The sequence below is a fragment of the Plectropomus leopardus genome, chromosome 12 (assembly GCF_026936395.1).
Source record: "Plectropomus leopardus strain MGB_pleo_1.0 chromosome 12, ASM2693639v1, whole genome shotgun sequence".
Classification (NCBI taxonomy): Eukaryota; Metazoa; Chordata; class Actinopteri; order Perciformes; family Serranidae; genus Plectropomus; species Plectropomus leopardus.
This window is the reverse complement of record NC_142187.1, coordinates 32,771,602-32,793,560: the sequence shown is the minus strand read 5'-3', so window position 1 is coordinate 32,793,560 and position 21,959 is coordinate 32,771,602. Positions and strand designations below refer to the sequence as shown.

The following is a 21,959-nucleotide window of genomic DNA, read 5'->3' as shown; positions in this document are numbered from 1 at the left end:
GCAGCAAAACGATTCTTCCAACTGGAGGCCAAATAAGTTGCCAAAAAAATGCCGAATCAAGATGGAAATGAGCGTGACAAACTTGTTTTGGTTATTCTGGAGTTTATTTTTGATGTGTGACCAGGGGGTGGCAGCAGAGTCAAAGTGACATTGAACTAAGCAAAAATCCTTAGTGTTGATCTGTAAAAAAACCTTGATTTTTTTTTGCATAGAATTTAATCGAGCTGTGTAATCTTTCCCTGACTGATGAGAAATGTTTCATGTCCATCGTAAATAATGCTTTGTGTCCTTGGCTAAAATAACAGTCCTTTACCTTTACCTCCATCTCTCTGGGGACTAGAGGCCCTCATGCTGCCTGTGGAGAATATGAGCCCATGTTTAGAAAGAAAAGTCACACAGTTGTAGCAACTAATGAGAAAAAGTCCTGTCTGAGTCATTTGGGTCAACACATAAGTTTGAATGCACGTGTCCATTAACTTAACATGAACTGCACTTTATTAAAATCATAGCATACAGGTGAAAAAGTGATAGATTAAATACATTTTGATTTTCATGTAGGTGCAATCCCACGGGGGAAAAATGCACTTTGAAGCAGCTGGAAATGAAATATATAAAAACATCATTCATAAAGGTAAGGCATATTTTGCTCTGCCATGATTGCAGGCCGACCTCACTTTGGTTTTATTCATACTGACGTTAAACAAAGTACATATTCATTCAGTGGCTGTTTCAACATGTAGTCATTTAAACCCCCAACAGCATGCTGTTTTAACACATATATGTCTTCTCACCTAATATTCTGCTGAGTAAATTAACATTTCATATTGAAACAATTCACACTCTCAGGCAGTATGGGATTTACTATACTAATCTTCTGGTGTGTTTACAACAGGTAGCATTCAAAATATGTCCAAAGCTCAGTACTGATTGTTTGAGCTACCTTTTGTTATGGTTATATGATTTCGTGTTTCACACTAAATGTTGACTTCAGTCAGAATAAGCCATTTTGTTTTGACTTTTTTGCTGTTTTAAAACATTGTACATGTTTTCTGTATTCTTTGTATCTTCATACAGAGACATAAAGCAATACATGTATATATTATGTCCTCATTACAACTTCTCTAAAACAATATGTGTGTGTGTGTGTACAAAATTTAAATAATCGCGCAATAGAAAGAAAGAAATAATGCCTTAATAATATTAAAAAATAGTTTTGCCCAAGCTTTTATTTCTTTATATATAGTTTTTAATCTACTAATTTGTGTAACATTTCTTACCAAGTTATTAATGGCATTTCCCCCATGTTTTTGAAAGAAATCTAACCAGTTTGCTCGGGATTTAAAAGTTTAGCGGAACTATAAACTTAGCCAAGAAAAACGGGAACACATTTTACCGAGGATACCAAATTTGTCGCAACACCTCGAGGTCACTTCCGGTTTATTTGGTGCCGCTGAAGTTCGCAGCTCGTCCTGCTATGCCTGCTACAGAGAGATAAAGCGGCAGAAATACGGACCTTTAACTCCCAGGGGCAGCGGGGAAAGTTGCGTAGCGTATCGGCTGTCGTGTACCAGCGAGGATTAAAAAATGTTTTCTCTGTCAATGACTGTCCAGCCGCAGGTAAGAGCCGTTAGGCCGAGCTAACGTTAGCACTGTTGTTGTTTTGGTTCTAACTCCGCTGAGTTTAGCGTTAGCCTGCTAGCGAGCTAATTTAACCTTAGCTTGTTCTCTTAAGACCCAAACTGCTGTCGACCTCTGTTGATTTGACAAGGATTTACCTTCACGTCAGTGGACATTGTGGCAATATTGTCATCTTTCTATTTACCTGTTATTGAGCTAAATAAAGACTGAGAGTTGGGATAAGTTTGAGCTAACGTTAGCTTCTGTTGTGGTCAGCGCTCAGTGTCCTTAGCTGCTGTCAGATGCGGAACTGCGTCAATGAGCGACGTGTTTGACTGGTGATTTACACGTTTATAAATATTATAAGTATCACTTCATAAACGTAGAAATGTGGATGAAGCTTGTGTCTTATGTAAGAATGAAAGTGAAAGTATTTTTGTTATTACTTTGGATAGAAACAGAACATTTCTTAAAAGCATTGACTGGTTCAAGAGATATTGATAATGATAATTTTGTATGAGAATGGAGTTAATAGTCGAGAAAAATATGTTTTTAAATTAACGTATTTCTTAAATGTATATGGATTCAAAAGAAACCGAAAATACATACATTCAAAATAGATATAGACATAATATATAAACACTACACGGACTGAAAGATGACAAAGCTGAGAAAACACTGGACACTTTTAAAAATTCATATTTTTGTCGGATACTTTGGTTCGCTAGTCCGCGTATATATATATATATATATATATATATATATATATATATCTGTTTATCGTTTGTCCTGCATGGTTCTTTGTCTTTCTTTTTTGTTATTATTGTCTCGTTTGCAGTGTTCCGTTTTTTTTGTTTGTTTTTTGTTATCTGATTGAATCTCTAACTTTGCTTAAGTCATATATGAAGTGACTGATTTCTAAAGGAGAAAAAGAAGGATATATATATTTATATAAAAACAGTTCAGCCAGCCTTTCTACTGACAGGTGGTAATCACCTGTATGTGGCTTTTTTGTTGTTTTTTTTGGTGCTGGGTAGATTATAAGCTTGATTTAGATCATGCTGACCGTAACACCAGCTAGCTGATGTACTTTTCATGTGAGTAGTTTCTGTTGTCTCAATGTAATCTCCCTTCAGACTACATAACAAATTTGAATTTGAATGAATCTTTACCTCGAACATTAAAAAAAAAGAAGAAAATCAAAACAAAACACTCAAATAAAAGCCTGACAGCCAAGCACAATTAAAAAAAACAACAAATAAAAGAAGACCTATACAAAACCTATACATTAATCTCAATAAACAAATAACACATGTTCGAGAAGAGTAGGAAGAAATGCACTTATTTATTCCTACCCCTATATACACACGTTCACATTCAATATGATGCGGGACGATAATTTTACATGAATGATAGCTGTGATTTACTGACTGTCTGCTTACAGGTGACTGTACCTCTGAGCCACCTCATCAATGTCCTCCACTCGATGAAGAGCTCCGTGGGGAGCAGCAGCAGCAGCAGCAGCAGCACCTCCTGCAAATCAAGAAAACACAAGGAGCATGCCTCAGAGTCAGACCTACACCGCACAGAGGTAAACTTCAGTGGGACTTTAACTGTAACTGCTGTGTCTATTCAGAGACAGTACAATGCTGCCATTAAAATAATCAATTTTTCTCCAGAATTAAATCAATACTCTCACACTCCCTGTTCGTTTTAGAATTTATATTAAAGTTTGATGATCCCTTTTAAACATCTGGCCCAAAGCTACATAATAGAAATGTTGATGCCATATGAGCCAGTTTGCAGCTGTAGATGTCCAGATGAGGCCTTTCTTACCGTCTCAAAGTCTTGGCTTAAATCTAAAGATAATTAAGCCTTTGCTATCAGGGCCCCTCGGCTTTTTACGAACCTGCACGAGTCTCCCCGGATCAGTGACTTCTTTTGCATCACCTCTTAAAAACCCATCTTTATAGGCTTACTTTTGGTGTGATATTGTCTTTTTGTCATTTTCATTTCATTTTTATTGTTTAGTTTTATTGGCTTTATTGTTTTTATTCTGAAATCTACCATTGTTTGGTCTCGCTCATGTTTTGGTAGCACTGTCTGGCAAGTTTTTGATTTATTTTCTTGTTTGTTTTTTCAAGTATAATTTTCTTGTAACTTTTCACCAATTTCTTGCTAATTCTTTTTTGTTGACCTTGTTAAGTAATATTTTTGATTTCTTTTTGATTTTTAAAATAATTTTAAGAAGATAAAAATAAACTATTTTCTTTTTGCAATAAAAAAAAAAATGTTTTTATAAAAAACTTGTTCTAGAATAACTTTGCGAGGAATGTAAATCAAATCTCATCCACTACATGTTGTAATGTACGCGTGTGCAGCCCACGTGGAACCTGCGCGAGCTCGGCTTATCAGACCTGGGAGTGCGGCAGCTGGATGAGCTGGTGAACAGTGTGTTACCACGCTTGAGTTCGCAAGAGGCGCCACTTCCACTGGGTGGACAGACGGCCTGGAACACGTCACATCTGTCTTCATACTCCTTTTACTACAATAAGCATGGTGAGGATCTCCATCTTTGTGTTAAACTGGCCCTCCGTACTGGTGCTGGTGCTCCTGCCCGACTTTCTCATGATCTCCGATTGATGAATGAATCCAGCAGTCTGCGTTTAAATGTGTTGTTTAAGCTTAAGTATGATGATAAAATATTGTGTTTCACTTGACTGTGTAAAATTACAGAGTTTTCAGTTACTGGAGATGATAAGCAACCCAAGATCCTTTCACTCTCTCAGCCTGTTGAAACCTGGAGTGACATCACTTTTTTTTTGTTGCTTTCACACACCTTTCACAACTATTTAAACCTTTGAAATCTGAGCACATTGGTTTGATTTCTTTCAAAAACATGGGTTAATGTGACAAGAAATGTTTTACAAATTGCAAAAAATATGTAGATTTTTTTTAAAGCTAGGGATAAATGTCTAGGTATAAAAAAAGCTGGAGAAAAAGCAGTATTTTTAAGTATCAAAATAACACATTAAAATCGTGTTTGAAAATTATTTTAATTTTTAAATTAGAATATTTTAAACAATTTTAGGCAAGATCCTTGTTTGTTTTTAACTTTGACTTTTTTTCTTTGTTTTTACACTGATTTTTAGGTCTTTTATCTATTTATTTATATATTTCTGAGTCATTTCTTTTTTTGTTGCTCATTTATTTTCCCATGTTTTTTAAAGAAATCAACCCAATTTTTTCAGGTCTCAAATTACAAGCAACAAGGCCCCTGCTAGCACTTTTTCCCAAAGGTATCTTAGAGTTAACAGTTTAACTTTGTCCTCTGTTCCCAGGCTTCTCGTGTGGTGCAATGCCCCTGTCTTATACCAGGCAGCACCCTTCACCTCTTCAGACTGTGTGCACAGAGCTGCAACACTGGCCAGGTAATTATGCAGTAAAATACTGGAGCTTTCAGCTGTTACTAATGAATTATTAGAGCTGGTTTGTATGTAAATGACATTACAGACAGAATAATAAATATTCCAGCTGATTGTCATTCTGATTTAATCTGGCAAAGTTAAACGCTGTGGAAACACTGTTGTCTTTTTAAAATGCTTATTGTTTATTTTCAGTGTGGGTCCCGAGCAGAGGCTTTAAAACTTTAAGGAACAAAACCAGACGACTGCAGTCAGCCCCTGAACGCCCCCTGGAATCTGAAGGGTTCACACCATCTTTCATGAGGGTAAATACTCAGATGTTCACACGCTTTCACGCTTTAAGCTACAGTTGGTACCCTGTATAACAAGAACTTAATCATAGTATACGAGACAGATGATCTTAAAAAAATGAATGTTTCTGCTGCACCACATTATTGCCATTTTCTTCTCTGCTTTCTAGTCAGATAGAAGCAGAGATGGGCCTGCCTCCCATTGGATCTCTTTCACACAAGAAACATTGAGGGCAAGAGTTGCCAATTGGTGTTTTGTCTACCCCGAGTCAACGGGCCTAAAATTTCATGACTAAAATAGTTACTAGTTAGTATGCTTTCTCTTAGTTAATCAGTTATCGGTTATGCAGCTACCTCAGAAAATTGACAGCAGCTTGCTTTGCGGTTGACACAAACACAAAAGGAGCCTCCAGCTTTTCTGCCCTTTCAGGAATCTAAAAATAAAGGCAGAGCAGGTGCAACTCCAGTTTTCAGGCCTGCAAAGCGTGTCAAGATCGTAGCCTTGAGAGTAAAGGTGTGATAAAGGTCGTGGTGTATTTCAGTTTTGTGAATAAAGCTGACCAACATTACCTCGTGCTGCAGGGCTTCCTGACACGTGACAAGGGGTTTGAAGTTGAAAGTCTCGACAGCCTGTTGAAGAGCAAGAACTTACCTGACGGACAGCAGGATGCGTTCAAGAAGGGCTTCGCCGAGGGTTTTCTGAAAGCCCAAGCGCTGACACAGCGCACACAAGGCAAGTTTTAATACAAATTACTCAACCTTTATTCTATTTTTAAAGCTTCTGGGACCCCAAATCACCCAAAACCTTTTTAATATGTAATTTAGGGCATATTAAAAAGCTTGAAACATGATCAGACATTAGCCTCAATCCAAATTTGAAATATTGTCATTTTAGTTTTTTCAGTTTCCTGAAGCTGGGTTGATTTGGGCGTGGTTATCCCCGATCCATATCACATAATATGGATAAAGCCAATCAAAAATTCAAAGTCAGGTGTCAGTTGATATTAATTTAAAATGCCAAACTGAAATCCCTCAACTCTCCTTTGTAGGGGTGAACCGACAGTGGTAATTCAGGGCCAATACCAGTTAATGAGACGATAACTGATATTTGGAGCTGGTATGCATTTACAATAAAAATGAAAATCTGTCAAAATTTTGAATTTTGGAATACAACAAACTCCAACACAAAACTGTGTTTACATGTATTTAGCAAATGTTTTATCAAAACAGAAACTTTCAACATCATATACAGCGAGTTTCCTGCAACTTTTTATTATTAAGTTCAGTGAAAATTTAAATTAAAAAAATGAATAAAAATAGCTCCCTGAGGTTTTACAAAGTAAAAGTTCCTCCCACGCTGGAACTTTCTTTGCATGTATTGCAGAGCAGCACACTCTGGGCGTGTCAGAGCGACTCTGGGTGACTCTGTCTGAGGAGAAGCAGCAGCAAAACGCCAAACGTGTGATGAACTTAGCCGTTTGTTGATTCACGGAGAAATAGAGCGCTCCGTGGCTTCGAACCGCAGCTCTCTCACTTTAGTGTAGAGCATCAGATTGGATTTACGAACGCAGCCAGAGTCAGAGGGCTGGAAAAGACAGAGCTGTACCACACTGACTCTTCTTTGCTCCATGGCTGTCGTCATGGAGACGAGAGACAGTTGACAAAGGTGGGACCAAAGGATGTGTCAATCAAAGCATGATCTGTCACGCCCACACAGTCTTTAAAAATGCTTTTATCCTCAAAATGAGCTGATTTGAACTCTACTTTCCAATAGCTGGGAATATTTATTTTGACTCAGATTTTTGTAGATACATAATGAGAAACTCCACTTTGATATGATTTGTGTATTCTTACTATTTCAAGCCTTGTTTCCAGAGGCTTTAAGCTTTAAACAGTACTGATGTGTAGTTTTCCTGCTCAGACTCTCTGAGGAGGACTCGTCTCATCCTGCTGGTGCTGCTGCTTGTTGGACTCTACGGTATCTCCAAGACCCCCTTCATATCGGGTAAAGGCTCCTTTTCTCCTCTAAAGCTGCTTTTGAATTTCATGACGTACATGAAAGCACCTCTGAAGTGTTAACATTTTAATATATGAAGATATTAATCTTAAAAATGAAGCTCAGCATTTGACTGCTTAACTAATCGATGCATATTGAACACACATTCACGAAGGCTGCAACTGACGATTTGCTTCATTGCTTCATTCATCTTTTGATTACTTTCTCGATTAATCGATTAGTTGCTTGTACTATAAAATGTTAGAAAATGGTGAGAAATCTTTATCAGTATTTCCCAAAGCCCAAGATGACATCCTGAAATGTCTTGTTTTGTCCACAACCCAAAGAACTTTAGTTAACCAGAAAAAAGAAAATATTCTCATTTTAGAAGCTGGAATTAGACATTTTTCTCTGAAAAAATTACTCAAATTGAGCATCTTCCGTGTATTCATCCCACAGCAAATAAACTTAGCGATAAGGAAATACTCCTGATTGTAGCCCAGAATCAAGAGCTTATTATCAGCATCCGGACTTTGAAGAGACATTTTCAGGAGTATTTCCTCATTGCTAAACCCCCTTGCAAAGTATGTTCATGGCAGCAGCGTCTGTGTGTTCAGGTTGATCCAAAGTAAAGTGATGTGGTTCTTTGAACCCCTAAAAACGAAACAAAAACAAAATAAAACGCCTTCTTCTGACTTGAAAAAAACAAAGTGAAAGGAGTGCTGCTCGGCTGTGGAAAAAGAAGCAGGTGTCCCTCTGGTGCTCTTCAGTTTGGGGATCTACAGCCTTCTGGATTATTGGAAAAATCTGAGGCACTCAAGAGGGCCAGAGCCTCATTATAACGATAAAAGCATGCCTGTGCGTTTCAGCCATTAGTCCTTCATCAGTCACGAGTCAGCAATTAATCGATTCATCTTTGCAGCTCGAGTATTAACTCTTAAACAGAAGAATAATGCTCGATATAACTCGGCCACTTTCTGCACTTTGCAGGCAACAACAGCAACAAACTCTAACATGCAGTTTTGAATCACTTATAAATGCGTTTGGTGCAGCTTTTAAATAATCCTCAGTAACAGACACTGCGTGTGTGTGTGTGTGTTTGTGTGAGTTCATTAACCGTGCCATGCAGTGTGATTTCGAACTTTAATCTAACCATTTTGGATAGTACGGTTCCGAACCACATCAGGCCTGGACTCTGCCGTCGACCCCGTCCAGATGAAAAACGTGACCTTTGAGCACGTCAAAGGGGTGGAGGAAGCAAAGAACGAGCTGCAGGAAGTGGTGGAGTTCCTGAAGAACCCGCAGAAGTTCACAGCTTTGGGAGGAAAGCTGCCAAAAGGTAGGGCGGTCCTTTATATTGTATTTGAAACTGGACAAAAAGTTCTGTGATTTCCATAAATTCTTCACTTGCATATTTGTTAAAGTTTGATGAGTTTACAGCTCAGGTGGTGATTGCACGATTCCATTCAGAGGTCTGTTTCTGCATTTCTTTCTCATTACTCCTCATTTCCTTCTCCTCTTCTTCAGGGGTTTTACTGGTTGGTCCTCCGGGGACTGGAAAGACCCTCCTGGCCAGAGCGGTGGCGGGAGAGGCGGATGTGCCGTTCTACTACGCCTCAGGGTCTGAGTTTGACGAGATGTTTGTTGGAGTGGGAGCCAGCCGCATCAGGAACCTTTTCAGTGAGATTTTATTAATATTTAATATCAAAATCAACCTTTTTGTTTCCCTTTCTTTATGTGAAGGATGTGGTTAGGGCATGGAGGCAGACACAAGGACTGGTTTCGGGCATTTAATTCGGTCTGGAGAAGACAAAAATGATGCATAAATTGCATCTCACGTTCTGCACCTCAGCTCCTAAACAACAGATTTTACACATGAACCGTCACCTGACATCCGGCGACACAACTAGTTACAAATCATGCCCAAAAAGTTATATGAAGCATCATCAAAACTCATCTTTTACTGTCTAGAAAAAAATTACAGGGTAGCTTCAGATTCACCACAGTAAACAATATAAACCAAGATAAAATAAGATAAACCGTTAAAATGACTTGAAGTGCAAAAAAGATAATTTCCACAGGAAAATAAAGATAACAGCAAATAAAAATAATTCATTGAGGTGAAATTCACAAGTACTCAACAGAATATTTAAATACAAAATTAAAAAAATGAAAATTCTCAAATATTAGCTGGAAATACAACTTAATAATAAAGAGCCTTTTTAATTTAGTTACAATTAGAAACCATTTGAGAGCAGTTTGAGTTCAGCTGATACATGTGCTGCATGATTGCGGCAAAGAACAGTAATTATTACAGTTTAATATGCTGTATAATACTGCTGAATGTTTTGGTTTCCTTTTTTGGTTGTTTTTTTAAATTATTTGTCTGTTTTTTTTTTAGGGGAGGCTAAAGCTAATGCTCCCTGTGTGATCTTCATTGATGAACTGGACAGTGTTGGTGGGAAAAGGATCGAGTCTCCCATGCACCCTTACTCCAGACAGACGATCAACCAGCTGCTTGCTGAGATGGACGGGTAATCTCCTAAAATTACATGTTGCATTTTTTATATTTTCCACATGCAGCGAGTGAGGAGTTGTAAGCAATTTTTGTCTTCGCATTAATGGGAGGTTTATAATAATAATAATAATAATAATAATAAGACAAACAAAACACAGACATAAAAGACTTTTATAAAAAGTAAAAAGTACAGAGACCAGTAAGAGTAGTAAAAATTAGAGAATTTATATAAAATAATAATTACTAAAATTACATAAATTCAAAGCCAGACTACATAAAAAGGTTTTTAGCTGTCGTTTGAAAATGTTCACAGAGACCGCTTTACAATGCATGTGTGCACAGAAGAGTTGCTGCTATGGTTAAAATCTTCACTTGTGATATATTTAATTTTATGATGTGATAGTGTGATAATGTGATATTTTGGTATTGTAAATATAAATACATTTTTATAAAGAATCCATAAAATACCCACAAAAGAATGTATTTTCTTAACTAAGCCAGTAAATTAAATGTATGACAAATAAAATCAATCCTTTAAGCGATCCTGTTGACTGTTTGCACCTTGACCTGTATTTGGCTTATACAGCTACAGATAATATTTGAATTACAAATGTATACAGTACATGTCGGCGTTGGTCGAAGCAAAAAATAAATTAAAGTAGGCCAAGTTTATTTATGTGGTCAATTTCACCAGCAAGGCAATTCAAAGTGCACTACATAAAACATCAAAAACAGAGACAAAATGTTAAATTAACACATTATAAAGGATACTGAAATACAATTAAAAACAGTCATTAAAGAGCAACAAAAAAGAAAATAAAAACAAGCTAAGAGAGAATTAGACAACTACACAATGCCAGAATAAAGGTTATTGTATGGTGGAAAAAAGTTTTTGCATTGCAGACACTGACTTGAATGCACGCTGTGATATTATTTTGCAGGTTTAAGCCAAATGAAGGCGTGATCATCATCGGAGCAACCAACTTCCCAGAGGCTTTGGATAAGTATGTTTACCTCTGAATCTTTCTCCGTCCTGTGAAAATGTCACAGCTTACGATGCACATTTACGTCGAGTTTTGCAACCCTCAGAGTCGCTGCTCTCCTTCTCAGTAACAAAGAAATGACTAAAAACCCAGAGGCTGTTTTAGATGCAGCTGCACTGTGTTGATGCTGGCATTTTACTAACCAGCTGATCTCGTTTTTTAGCGCCCTGATCCGCCCGGGACGTTTCGACATGCAGGTGACTGTCCCCAAACCAGACGTGAAGGGACGCACAGAGATCCTCAACTGGTATCTGAAGAAGATTAAAGTGGATCCAGGTGTGACACCAGCATCTGATAATCCTGAATCTGCCACAATACATATATATATTTTTGTTTTTACAAATTTATTGGTATGGTATTTCTGACATGGATGGATGTGATTTTTTCTTTTTTTAAACACGCGCATGAATCACTATTACAACTGCAAAACACATAAAATGCACTTTTTTTACCTGCCAAAAAGTGATAGCAGCTCCTGTCTTGTCATTAAAAGGCTGTTTCTGTCTTAGAATTTCTTAATTTCATTAATAGTGATTATATTTGAAAGATTATAGCCCACCCAGTTCCTTTTACCTGTTTAAAAAAGACAAATGCAACAAATAAAATACACTTTGCAGCCTCTAATGACGCATGTAGTAATTCTCACATGTGTTTAAAAAAAACAAACACACGTCCATGTCACCTCCGGAGCTCTGTAGGTTTAAGATATTTAAACCACTAAAAGACAGAGCCCACAGTTGTGTGTATGCCGTGGTGCGGTTGTCCTGACACTGAACACACAGAACACATTTTTTAAGCTGACTTCATTGGCTGAACGTTTGCTATATACTTTGATTTTATTAGATTAGTCGCCCAGTAGTCGACTCCTTTTAAATACCGTGAGATCTTTGCTGATGTCGCATGTTATCTCTGCAGCCATTGAGGCCAAAATAATTGCCCGGGGCACAGTGGGCTTCTCTGGCGCTGACCTGGAAAATCTGGTCAACCAGGCTGCCCTGAAGGCAGCGGTCGATGGCAAAGACATGGTGACCTTAAAGGAGCTGGAGTTTGCTAAAGACAAAATCCTCATGGGTGAGAACTGAGGAGGCTTCCACTGTTTCCCTGCAAATTTGATCATAAGATTAATCTTTCTGCTAATCCTTGTCCTGATTGTATGTTGTTTGTATCTTTTTTTTCTAGGCCCTGAGAGAAGGAGTGCAGAAATAGACAAGAAGAACAAGCTCATCACAGCGTATCATGAATCAGGCCATGCCATTGTAGCTTACTACACCAAAGACGCCATGCCGATTAACAAGGCCACCATCATGCCCAGAGGCCCCAGTCTGGGACATGTAAGGAAACCCAGAGATTAGAAACTAAATCATTAAACTCTGCATGCACAAGTGTTAGTGCAAATCGTCATTCCCTTAATGTTCGTACAGCCTATCATCTCTTAATTTTTTACTCCATCCTCTACGTCTCCTCAGGTGTCGATGCTCCCCGAAAACGATCGCTGGAGTGAGACTCGCTCTCAGCTGCTGGCTCAGATGGACGTCAGCATGGGCGGCCGTGTGGCAGAGGAGATTATATTCGGCCATGAGTACATCACAACCGGTAAGAAAGAGTTCCTAAACGGGTCAAAAAATGTTTTAACATAAGAGGTACAATGTGGGAAACTTTTGATTCTTTTACATGAAGAAGGTGGTTGAAAGGCTAGAATTTAAAAAGGCAACTTATCGACTGCATGAACTGTCCCCTGGGACAAGACACTCATTGAATTTTGACTGCAGGGACAGGTACTTTAATGAGTTCTGGGGACATTGTTTTGCACACCAAAAAGTCCCTGGTTGGGGGATAGTACTTTCTGAAAGTACTGGACATTTCAGTGTGAGGTTTGGAATTTTTTTGGTGTAATAACATAAATAAAGTTATGCTTTGCTGTCGGCTTCCTGCCTCATTTAAGAAAAGACAGAGGAAAAGAGAGCGAGATTGCAGCAGCGAGTGGAGAGAAAGAGACAGCTCTGAGGTGTGAGAAAGCCAGTGAGTGGGAGAAATTAATTGTTATTTTCTGATGGTTTTGCAACGGCTACATTCTACAGCACAATTAAATAATCATCAAACACTCAGCAGACGATTTACTGACCAGACGCCCCTTTTCCCCCCTGCTCTGCATTTTATTTGTGACGTCAACTTAAAGTAATACTCAGCAGCAGTAAACCTGAGAGGATTTTTAACATGTTTTCTGGTGAAACTGAGCTGCAGGCTGCAGAGTGTGTTCAGTCCTGCAGTCAGCAGCAGCCCTCATCCTCTCACGCTGCTTTTTCATACGTTACTGGAATAATTTGCCTGATCATCAGGGGTCTTTGAACCACAGTTGAAATGCAGATAACAGTGGGCTGAGCGAACCTTTTAGCTCCTCGAAAAGCATTTACTGGGTGAAAAAGTCCCTTAAACTTTGAGTTGAAATGCGTCTCATGTTGAATCTGTTTTTCCAGGTGCATCAAGCGACTTTGACAGCGCCACAAAGATCGCTAAGATGATGGTGACCAGATATGGAATGTGTGAAAAGGTAGGATAACTTGAGAAGGACTTTAAAAGCTGTTAATATTCGTACTGCACATGCATCACAGTCTACGGCCTTGCCATAATTGTGCGTGCATTTATTAGTTTCCTCTTGTTGTCCCCTCAGCTGGGTGTGATGACTTACACCGACATGACGGCCCAGAGCCCAGAGACACAAGCAGCTGTGGAGCAGGAAGTCAGGATCTTATTAAAGGTCTGTGTGGTGTTTTTTTAGGACAGCAGAACAAAACACAACTCCAAGCAGCTCTTGTTAAACCTATTTTATAACCATCTTTTCTCTTACCCTCTCCAGGAGTCTTACGAGCGAGCCAAAGCTCTGCTGAAGTCTCACACCAAAGAGCACAAAAACCTGGCAGACGCTCTGCTCATGTACGAGACTCTGGACGCCAAAGAGATCCAGCTGGTCCTGGAGGGCAAGACGCTGGAGACCAGATGAAACGTGACAGGAGGGCAACAATCAGGAGGTATTGACGGGCTGGGGGAGGGATTTGAAGAAGCTCAGGGGTCGTGAAGGAGGGATGGACTCAGATCGTGAGCAGTTAATCAGAGTAAGAAGTCTCTTAACAAATGCTCATGTGGGACTGTGTCACGTCGTCATGCTGTCACCTTCCTGTAATCTCACCAGTATTCCCAGATTGGTAGTTTTTCGTTTTGTGTCGCACTTAAACGTGACTTTCTTGTGTTCAGAGGTAATGTTGCACAGATTCACTATGTGATGAAATTTAAAGGATGCTGCTCAGGTCACTTTATAAGTTGGTGAGAGGAAATAACACATGAATGTAAAAAAGCATCGATGTAGGATTTCTTTATAAAAACAAATGGAGTTGAAATTTGGTCAAATTTTGTTCAACAAAGTCTGTTTAGATTCCTGTTTTGTCAGTGGGAGCAGCATCTTTAACCCAAAGAGCCTCTGTTTAATCACTGCACCCAACAGACTTCACCTAAATCTCATCTCCTGCCCCTCTGCATTATGTCCCTGTTACTTTTCTTAAGGTGGCCTTTTGGGGAATGTACTGTACATGTATTTTTTTTCTTTCCTTTTGGAGAAGGAAGTGTATAAAGTTAAACTATAACGTCTCCGCACTTTGGGTAAGTGTTCAAAAAGCACTTGTGCACTCTTCGTGTAATTTATTTCGTTTATGCTGCGTGTACAGATCAATCAAAAGCTGCTGCTCAGCCTCAAACAGCATGCAACAAATAAAAGCCGCGTGTGTGTCGTGATAGATCATTGGGATCTTTGTTTTTTAAGTTGTAATGTTGGCCTAAATTATTTAGAGACTTAGAAGATTATTATTTTTTCTTGTAAGTACAAATTTGTGGATTAAAGACTCTTTAGATTATTCGGACAAACAACAAGGCCAGTTATCAGTTATTGTCCTGTGGCGTCTCCTTTTGTCGTTACTTGAAACAGAGATTTCTGACAGCTGTATGTTTCTGTTTCAGCGCATTTTGCACAGTGCAGTGGAAGAAAGATGCCAGTGTTTATACAGGAAGTTAAGATGTCAGCTCTAAACTGATATCTTTGGCATGAAATAAAACATTTTTTCAACACAGATTTAAGTTAGAAACTTGCAGAGACATGCCTCTGTTAAAATGTTTCCAGTTTCTAAGTGAATATTACAGCAGCAGTGTTTGTAGTCCGTATTTTAGCTTTTTGAACATTTAATTAAAAGTATATCTCCTGTCAAAAGTACCACCAATGTATGTTGTAATTCATAGTGTTCCCTTTTCTGTTGTTTTTTTCCTCTATTTCAGACACTATTTCTTCTGTTAATTGGCCTTTTATCCATGGTAAGCTGTACATATATGATGTGGGTGTAATGGGAACGTTGTATATAGATGTATAGTTACGCTTTTATGCTGAGATGACATTGAATGGCTCTCTGCTGTTGATTGACAAAGTCTCTCAACAATGTGACAGCAAATGATTGATGAATGTTTGTGCAGCCAAGATGAATAAAATCAAACCAAAACTAGATTTTTTTGGGTGTCTGGAATCTGAGAAGGAGTTTCCTTCAAATTTGTCTTTATGTAACTATAAAATGCACACATCTTTATTACACATTAGATACAATGCACAGGATTCAAATGTTTAAACAAGACTGACAAAAAATAAATCTCAAAATAAGTCAAGCTAAAATTAAAACGTTTATGTATCCTAGCATATGCTGACCTCTGCACTTATTTGGTCAAAATAACGATTAACAAAAAGGATTATTTTTACATTTTATTTATTTTTATACCCTGATGGAGCCCTCTGTGTAATTATTCTCTTGTCAGTTTACATTTTTGCTTCCAACTGTGTCAGCGCTGTAATTTGATTGGTTCAATATCTGAATTTTCAAAAATTAAGAATCAAAAGCGTGTGAAATGCGCTTAACGGTCTCTGAAGGTTTAGGCAGATGACTGACAGTACATAACAAAAGACAAAATATTAAAAAACAAAAAAAATGGGCAAAGCTGGCATGATGTTACCTACTGGCATTTTAACAGTTTACAAAAATATCTTTAGAAAATAACTGTTCCACTGAAAACGGTAGATTATTCACAGCAGCTGCTGTGTCATTTTAAATGATATTTCTTTTAAGAAGTGTGAAATATTCAAATTTCAGTTTGGTTTTCAAAACTTCATTCACAAACTGTAGCTACAGTCCCACTTTACCACCACTTCCCACAGGCTCCAAACAGAGTCAGAAACACTGGGATGAACACTAACCCGTGGAGCAGCCCAAATGCAATCACAAGAAACACGATCTTGAAGAACGTCCTGAAGATGTAACTCCCGGACACGGACAGCACCACCACTCCTAAAATAGTGGACATCGCTCCTTGAAGTATCGGATAACCTAAACGTGCCAAAGCATCCGCAGCTTTCTCATTGACGTCACTCTTTGAGCTGGAAACAAAAGCATAAGAAATATGTGATGAAAAGTCGACAGAAAACCCGATGCACATGACGAGGTTGATCATGGAGATCGAGTCCAGGTTTACACCCCACAGCGCCATGAACCCCGTCACTCCGACGATGACCGAAACAACTGCGAACGCCACCCACAGGGAGCAAAGAGGATTGGGTATGAGGATGAGCGAGACGACCAGCATCACGACCACAGCCACCAGGATGGTCTGAATGGTGTTGTCCTGGATGACGGTATACTGGTCGAAGTAGATGAAAGCAGGGTGGTACACCAGGAGCTCTACTGGGCACTCTTCAGCTATCCTCCTGAGTCTTATCATCATGTCTTTCGTTGAGGTTTTGTTCAGCGTCTGAATGAAAAACCGAGAAGCCTGAATCTTTTTGTCTGCGGTGAAGTTGATATCTTGTCTAAACACGGATTTGAGTTCTAAGAAACGGGTCAGATGTGTTTGGAAAGCCTCCTGAGAACTTATATTTAGATTGGTTGCGTTTGCAAACTCTTTAAAAGAAAGAAACCAAGCAAAAGTGCCGTTGACAAAGCTCAAATTCTCAAAATCCGAAATGCACAGATTCTTCAGTTCGTCCTCATCCCAGTACGCAAACGGCTGCTTCACTGCTACCATCACATTAAGGCTGTACTCAGAGAAGTGATCCTTTTGATTGTTGTAGTAATTGACGATGTAGGAATCGTCCAAAGCTAGATTCCTTCTGTCAAGTCCCTCCTGTAAGATACAGCAACCATAGATGCTAACAGCCAGATAGCATGCATAAATGAAGAATACACATGCTTTAATCCATTTGTGAGTTAGAAACGGACCATAGAAGCGCTCAAACATCTGGCTCGTGGGCCCTGTTTCTTCCCTCTCGGTGATCCGATCGTATCTCCCTCCAACGCAACACACACTGAAGGCGTTTGAACTCCCGGAGGGTAAATCTTCTGGGATTTTGGCACGAGTGAACCAGTGTTTGTTCTCTGCCTCCCTCCGTCCGTTCAAAGCCATAAACGCCCCCAAGAATGTGATGGCGTACAGGTAGCAGAAGCAGATAGAAATCCCGGCGTACAGGCAGAAGGACCGGACGGAGCCGAAGGGCGAGCTGCAGCCCAGGAAGAGCGCCAGAGCGTCGGTCAGGGTGGTGATGGAGATGGAGACGGCAGCATCTTTGTAGGTCTCAGCCAGCCGGTCGGGGACGCTGTCCAGGATGCGGGTCCTCTGCCAGCTAGAGATCATGATGAACATATCATCGAGTCCAATACCTTTCGAATAAAAGTCAGAAAAAAGGAGAGTTTAAAATGCGACTCTCACTGTTTGTTGTGCAACATTAACTGAGATTGGTCCTCGAGACTTTCTTTTTGACAAAATATTTGCCTAGATTTACTTTAAAAAATGTTTTATCCCCCTGTTTTTGAAAGTGTTAGCTCTTTAACAAATGATGTGTTGACTACTTTGCATTTTGCTGATCACTATCAAATTCGGGCTATAGACTATTGTCTGGGGATAATTTCACTTTTGTTCCAGGCAGCCATTTGATTCTAATATTTCTGTTCATCACGACAATCAATAGATTAATTTGGGCCTGAGGAACTTTCTTAGCTTTAAAAACCCATTTTAAAAAAAATTGTTTGCACTGCAAGAACTAGGAACATTTATAGTTTATTTATTTATTTATTTTATTTTTTAAACTTATATTTATTTGTTTATTTTTTTATTTTTCCTTTTTTTAAATATTATTATTTTATTAACTATTATGTATCTGCAATATTATTTGCATATTGTATATATCCCTCTTATCATTATCCATATCCTACATATTCCTGTTATTTGCTCCATCTTTTCTCTCTTCTTTCTCAGCTGTAGACATGCATGCACCAAAACACATAAACATGAATAACCTCAATTACCACCCATAGCACAGTAAAATAACCAGTTTGCATATCAACAACAGTATTAATACCAGACTGTGAGATTTGAACATGGCTTATGAAATTACATCTGGTCTAAAAAATGATTGAAATGTATTCTGTAATATTGCAACTTGGTGCTGGAAAGTAGAAATATCAAAATATGTAATTTTCTTTTTAAATCAAAATTTTGCAGTGTCATTGCAATGCAGGTATTATTATTTTAGATTAATAAAAAGTCATGTTTTTTGAGTACTTTCTAATTTTATTCTTTTATTTATTCTTGGACAGTAGTGCATCGCATACATTACAATTATTATGAATTTTTAACACAACCTACCTAATATCATGAAAGGACAGGAGGCAACAGTCATGACAAAAGGTTGATCCAACAACAACAGCGCACCAAAACCACTCAGGACTGCCAGACCTGTGGAGAGCACCCCACAGGCCGCCACCCACACCTTCGTCCTCACATTATCCAACCTGAGAGAAAATCAGAGATGTAAAAGAGCCGAACATCCCAAATTCATCACAAATGATGTTCAGACTTTTCTTCACCAACCTCCAACAAGACATGATGGAGAATGTGATGGCGATGGCATAGGTGATGGAGAATAAATAGATGACGGAGGCTGGAGACTTTTTAAATTCCCACTGCATTGACATGGAGGTGGAGAATGACACCTGGAAAGATTATTAGTACATTTAACGGGGGATATTCGGGGGATATTTTGGTAGAAATTAAATGTAATACAAGTATGTTTTCTTTGGTTTATAATCACCTGAAAAGAAGTGGTTGTGTTTTCGTAACCTTAGAGTGAGCTGTGTATATCTACACAGGGAGCACATCCTCATTTAAATGAGGATGTTTACTTGTTTAGTAACATGTTTAGTAACATGTTTCTACATGAAACTAGAATGGTTAAACCAAACACTACCTCTAGATAAGGGAATTATTGTTTTCGCATCGGCCGCAATAGTTTGCAGCCAAACAGCATTGAGAAAACACTGATTTTTAACGTGAAACCGCTTTGTTCAGTATTTTCAACAGTTTTAACTGCCAGGTCCATTTGTTTTAGAGAGGAAGAGTCTTTTGCGGATCATTTGGCTCCTGGAAAAAAACCTCCTAAATGTCTGGATGAGAAATAAGTTGAGCATGCATTAGCAGGTGCTAGGCTAGCATCCTTCATGTGACTTGCCAAACAGCATAGGAGAAACACTGATTTAAACGTGTAACTGCTTTATTCAGCTTTTTAACCTGTTTCGATCACCTGGTTTGTTTGTTTTGGAGAGGAAGAGGCTGCGGCAGAGAATTCAGCTACTGGAAAAACTTTCTGAAAGTCTGGATCTTAACGTTATCAGAGAAAAATGGTGAACACACATTAGCAGGTGCTGGGTTCACGCTTCATGCTGTTACAAGCCAAACAGCAGCAAAAAAATCTGATTTGTAACATTACACAGCTTCATTCTTGTGATTTCACTGATTTTAATCACCTCAACAGTTTGCTCTGGAGACCTCTGCTGATATTTCAGCCACCGATAAAATCCACCTGAACATCTGGATCAGAAATAACGTGAGCACACATGAGCAGGCGCTGGGCTAGCATTCCCTCTATGACAGACCAAACTGCATAGAAGAAACATTGTTTTTTAATGGGAATCTGCTTTATTCTGTGTTTTTAGCAATTTTTATTACAACGTCCATTTATTTTAGAGAGGACGAGACCTATGTGGATAATTCGGCTTCCTGGTACAAACCTCCTGAACAATTAACACTGAAGCAGTTCTAACCAGGAGAAGTTACAGCTGTAATCTACAATCCCCCAAATCTTACACAGTGCTCCTTTAATAAAACAAAAGCAGATCATTTAAAAAATATATTTAAGTTCTGCTTACCTGGACGGAAGTTGACGATATGTTTGAGACCAAATTAATGAAGCTTTCCAACCAAACATCAGTCTTTGTTTTGTTTTCCTCACGTAAATAGTAACGGAGCTGAATGGCTCTTGCACTTTCAACATTTGAGCTCTCTTTGCACAGTTTAACACTCCCCAGACTTAGATATAAAGGGAACCTCCTAAAATCAGAGAAGTACCACGGATATGTCAAATTCACTGTGTCTATATTGTTGCTTTTGTGTTCAATAATGTCTAAAATGTCGTTGGAGGTGCAGGATCCCATCGCTTCAGCACAAACATCCACATACCCGAATGACTGGCTGTCAAACTGCACGACCATGCTCCTCACTTTATAGTCCAAGTCTAGGATGTCCCGGAGTGACTCCACAGTCAGAATATTTTTGTCACTCGTAGCTATGAGAGCTGCATAATTCCCATCCGTACTCAGTCTTAACCGTGAAAACATGGAATCGTTTCCTGGAAACGTCTCTTGGATGTATTTCCTCTCCAGTTTGGCTCGTCCATCGACAGGTGTGAACTGCTCTTCGATGTCGTTTGACATTCTGTCCTCCAGAAGATAAAATCCACTCCCAAGACTTGCAGAGAGAATAAGGGGGGCGATTAAGAACCACCAAGGATGAGATGCGATGAAATGACCCATCATCTCAAAACAGATGCGCAGGGGTTTCTCTATGCAGTCTGAGTGGAATCTGGCCATAGCTGAGAAAACCTGCTCCTTGAAAATCTGGATTTCTGTTTGGTTTTCAGCCAAAAAGCTACTTTAAGGAATATAAAAGAGCTTTTCTCTGCCGTGTCAACATTAGAGAGAGCTGTGAGTGTTCAGAAGCAGCTGTATTTATTGTGCTGCAGCTCCTTCATGAGATGAGATTTGCATAATAACAGGGTCGCCGGCTCTGTAATGAACAGAAGCTGATGAGGTTTGAAGAAAGACTCAGTCAAAGAGCCCATTGAAGACCAGTTGGTGTATTGCAGCTCGCTGGTTCCGTTTCAGTGCTCACTGTCAGTGGTTTCCAGTTGCTTAACCCCCAGGTGATTCCTTCTGATGGCTGAGGTAACAGAAAACTTTGGGGCCTTTTTTAAAAGATTGGTGAAATGTAGCAACACAGAACAAAGATGCATTAAGGATCTTTGTTTAGTTTGTTTTCTGCCTGCCCACCGACTTCCTCTGAATCCCTCATCCAGTTTTGCTTCAGGCTGAAGTGGACAGCTAGGATAAGAATATGCAGCTGTTTAAAATACATGTACAACCCATGAACACAGTGTCACATTTTGTGATGTACTTTCAGAAGTCAGTGGACAAAAACACAGACATGTGAAAAGGCTTTTTTTAAGTGTCACAAAAACCCTGATAAATCCATAATAATGACATAAATATAATATTTAAAAGATAATTTACAATGTATCCACCAAATAGATAAAACGATATCTGAAAGATTCCTATAAAAAAACAGTGTGCAAATATTATAAGCAGACCAGAAAATGAATGAACAGGTGAATACATAAATAAAAAATGAGAAGAAAATAAACAGATGTACAGACGCACACTATTTTATGTTATGTTATGTTATGTTATGTTATGTTATGTTATGTTATGTTATGTTATGTTATGTTATTTTATTTAATTTAATTTAATTTTATTTTATTTTATGTAATGTTATGTTATGTTATGTTATGTTATGTTATGTTATGTTATGTTATTTTATTTTATTTTATTTTATTTTATTCTATTTTGTGTTATTTTATTTTATGTTATGTTATGTTATGTTATG

General features: G+C 38.6%; 2 protein-coding genes across 2 annotated transcripts; one reads left to right on the top strand and one right to left on the bottom strand.

The window, feature by feature from the left end:
- Positions 1–1,415: 1,415 nt before the first annotated feature.
- Positions 1,416–15,427, top strand: yme1l1b (YME1-like 1b). The gene is made up of 18 exons (XM_042497251.2): positions 1,416–1,617; positions 3,062–3,208; positions 3,999–4,176; positions 4,959–5,048; positions 5,238–5,347; positions 5,915–6,065; positions 7,254–7,337; positions 8,494–8,667; positions 8,856–9,008; positions 9,730–9,862; positions 10,788–10,850; positions 11,053–11,165; positions 11,805–11,960; positions 12,069–12,220; positions 12,356–12,482; positions 13,364–13,437; positions 13,558–13,644; positions 13,744–15,427. Exons 1-18 carry the CDS (start codon positions 1,585–1,587, stop codon positions 13,885–13,887), a joined length of 2,169 nt encoding a protein of 722 aa, XP_042353185.1. The 5' UTR covers positions 1,416–1,584; the 3' UTR covers positions 13,888–15,427.
- Positions 15,428–15,711: 284 nt separating this feature from the next.
- On the bottom strand, positions 15,712–20,887 carry ptchd3b (patched domain containing 3b). The gene is made up of 4 exons (XM_042497427.2): positions 20,168–20,887; positions 18,834–18,955; positions 18,609–18,754; positions 15,712–17,623 (listed from the first exon to the last, which is right to left on the bottom strand). Exons 1-4 carry the CDS (start codon positions 20,885–20,887, stop codon positions 16,110–16,112), a joined length of 2,502 nt encoding a protein of 833 aa, XP_042353361.2. The 3' UTR covers positions 15,712–16,109.
- Positions 20,888–21,959: the final 1,072 nt, after the last annotated feature.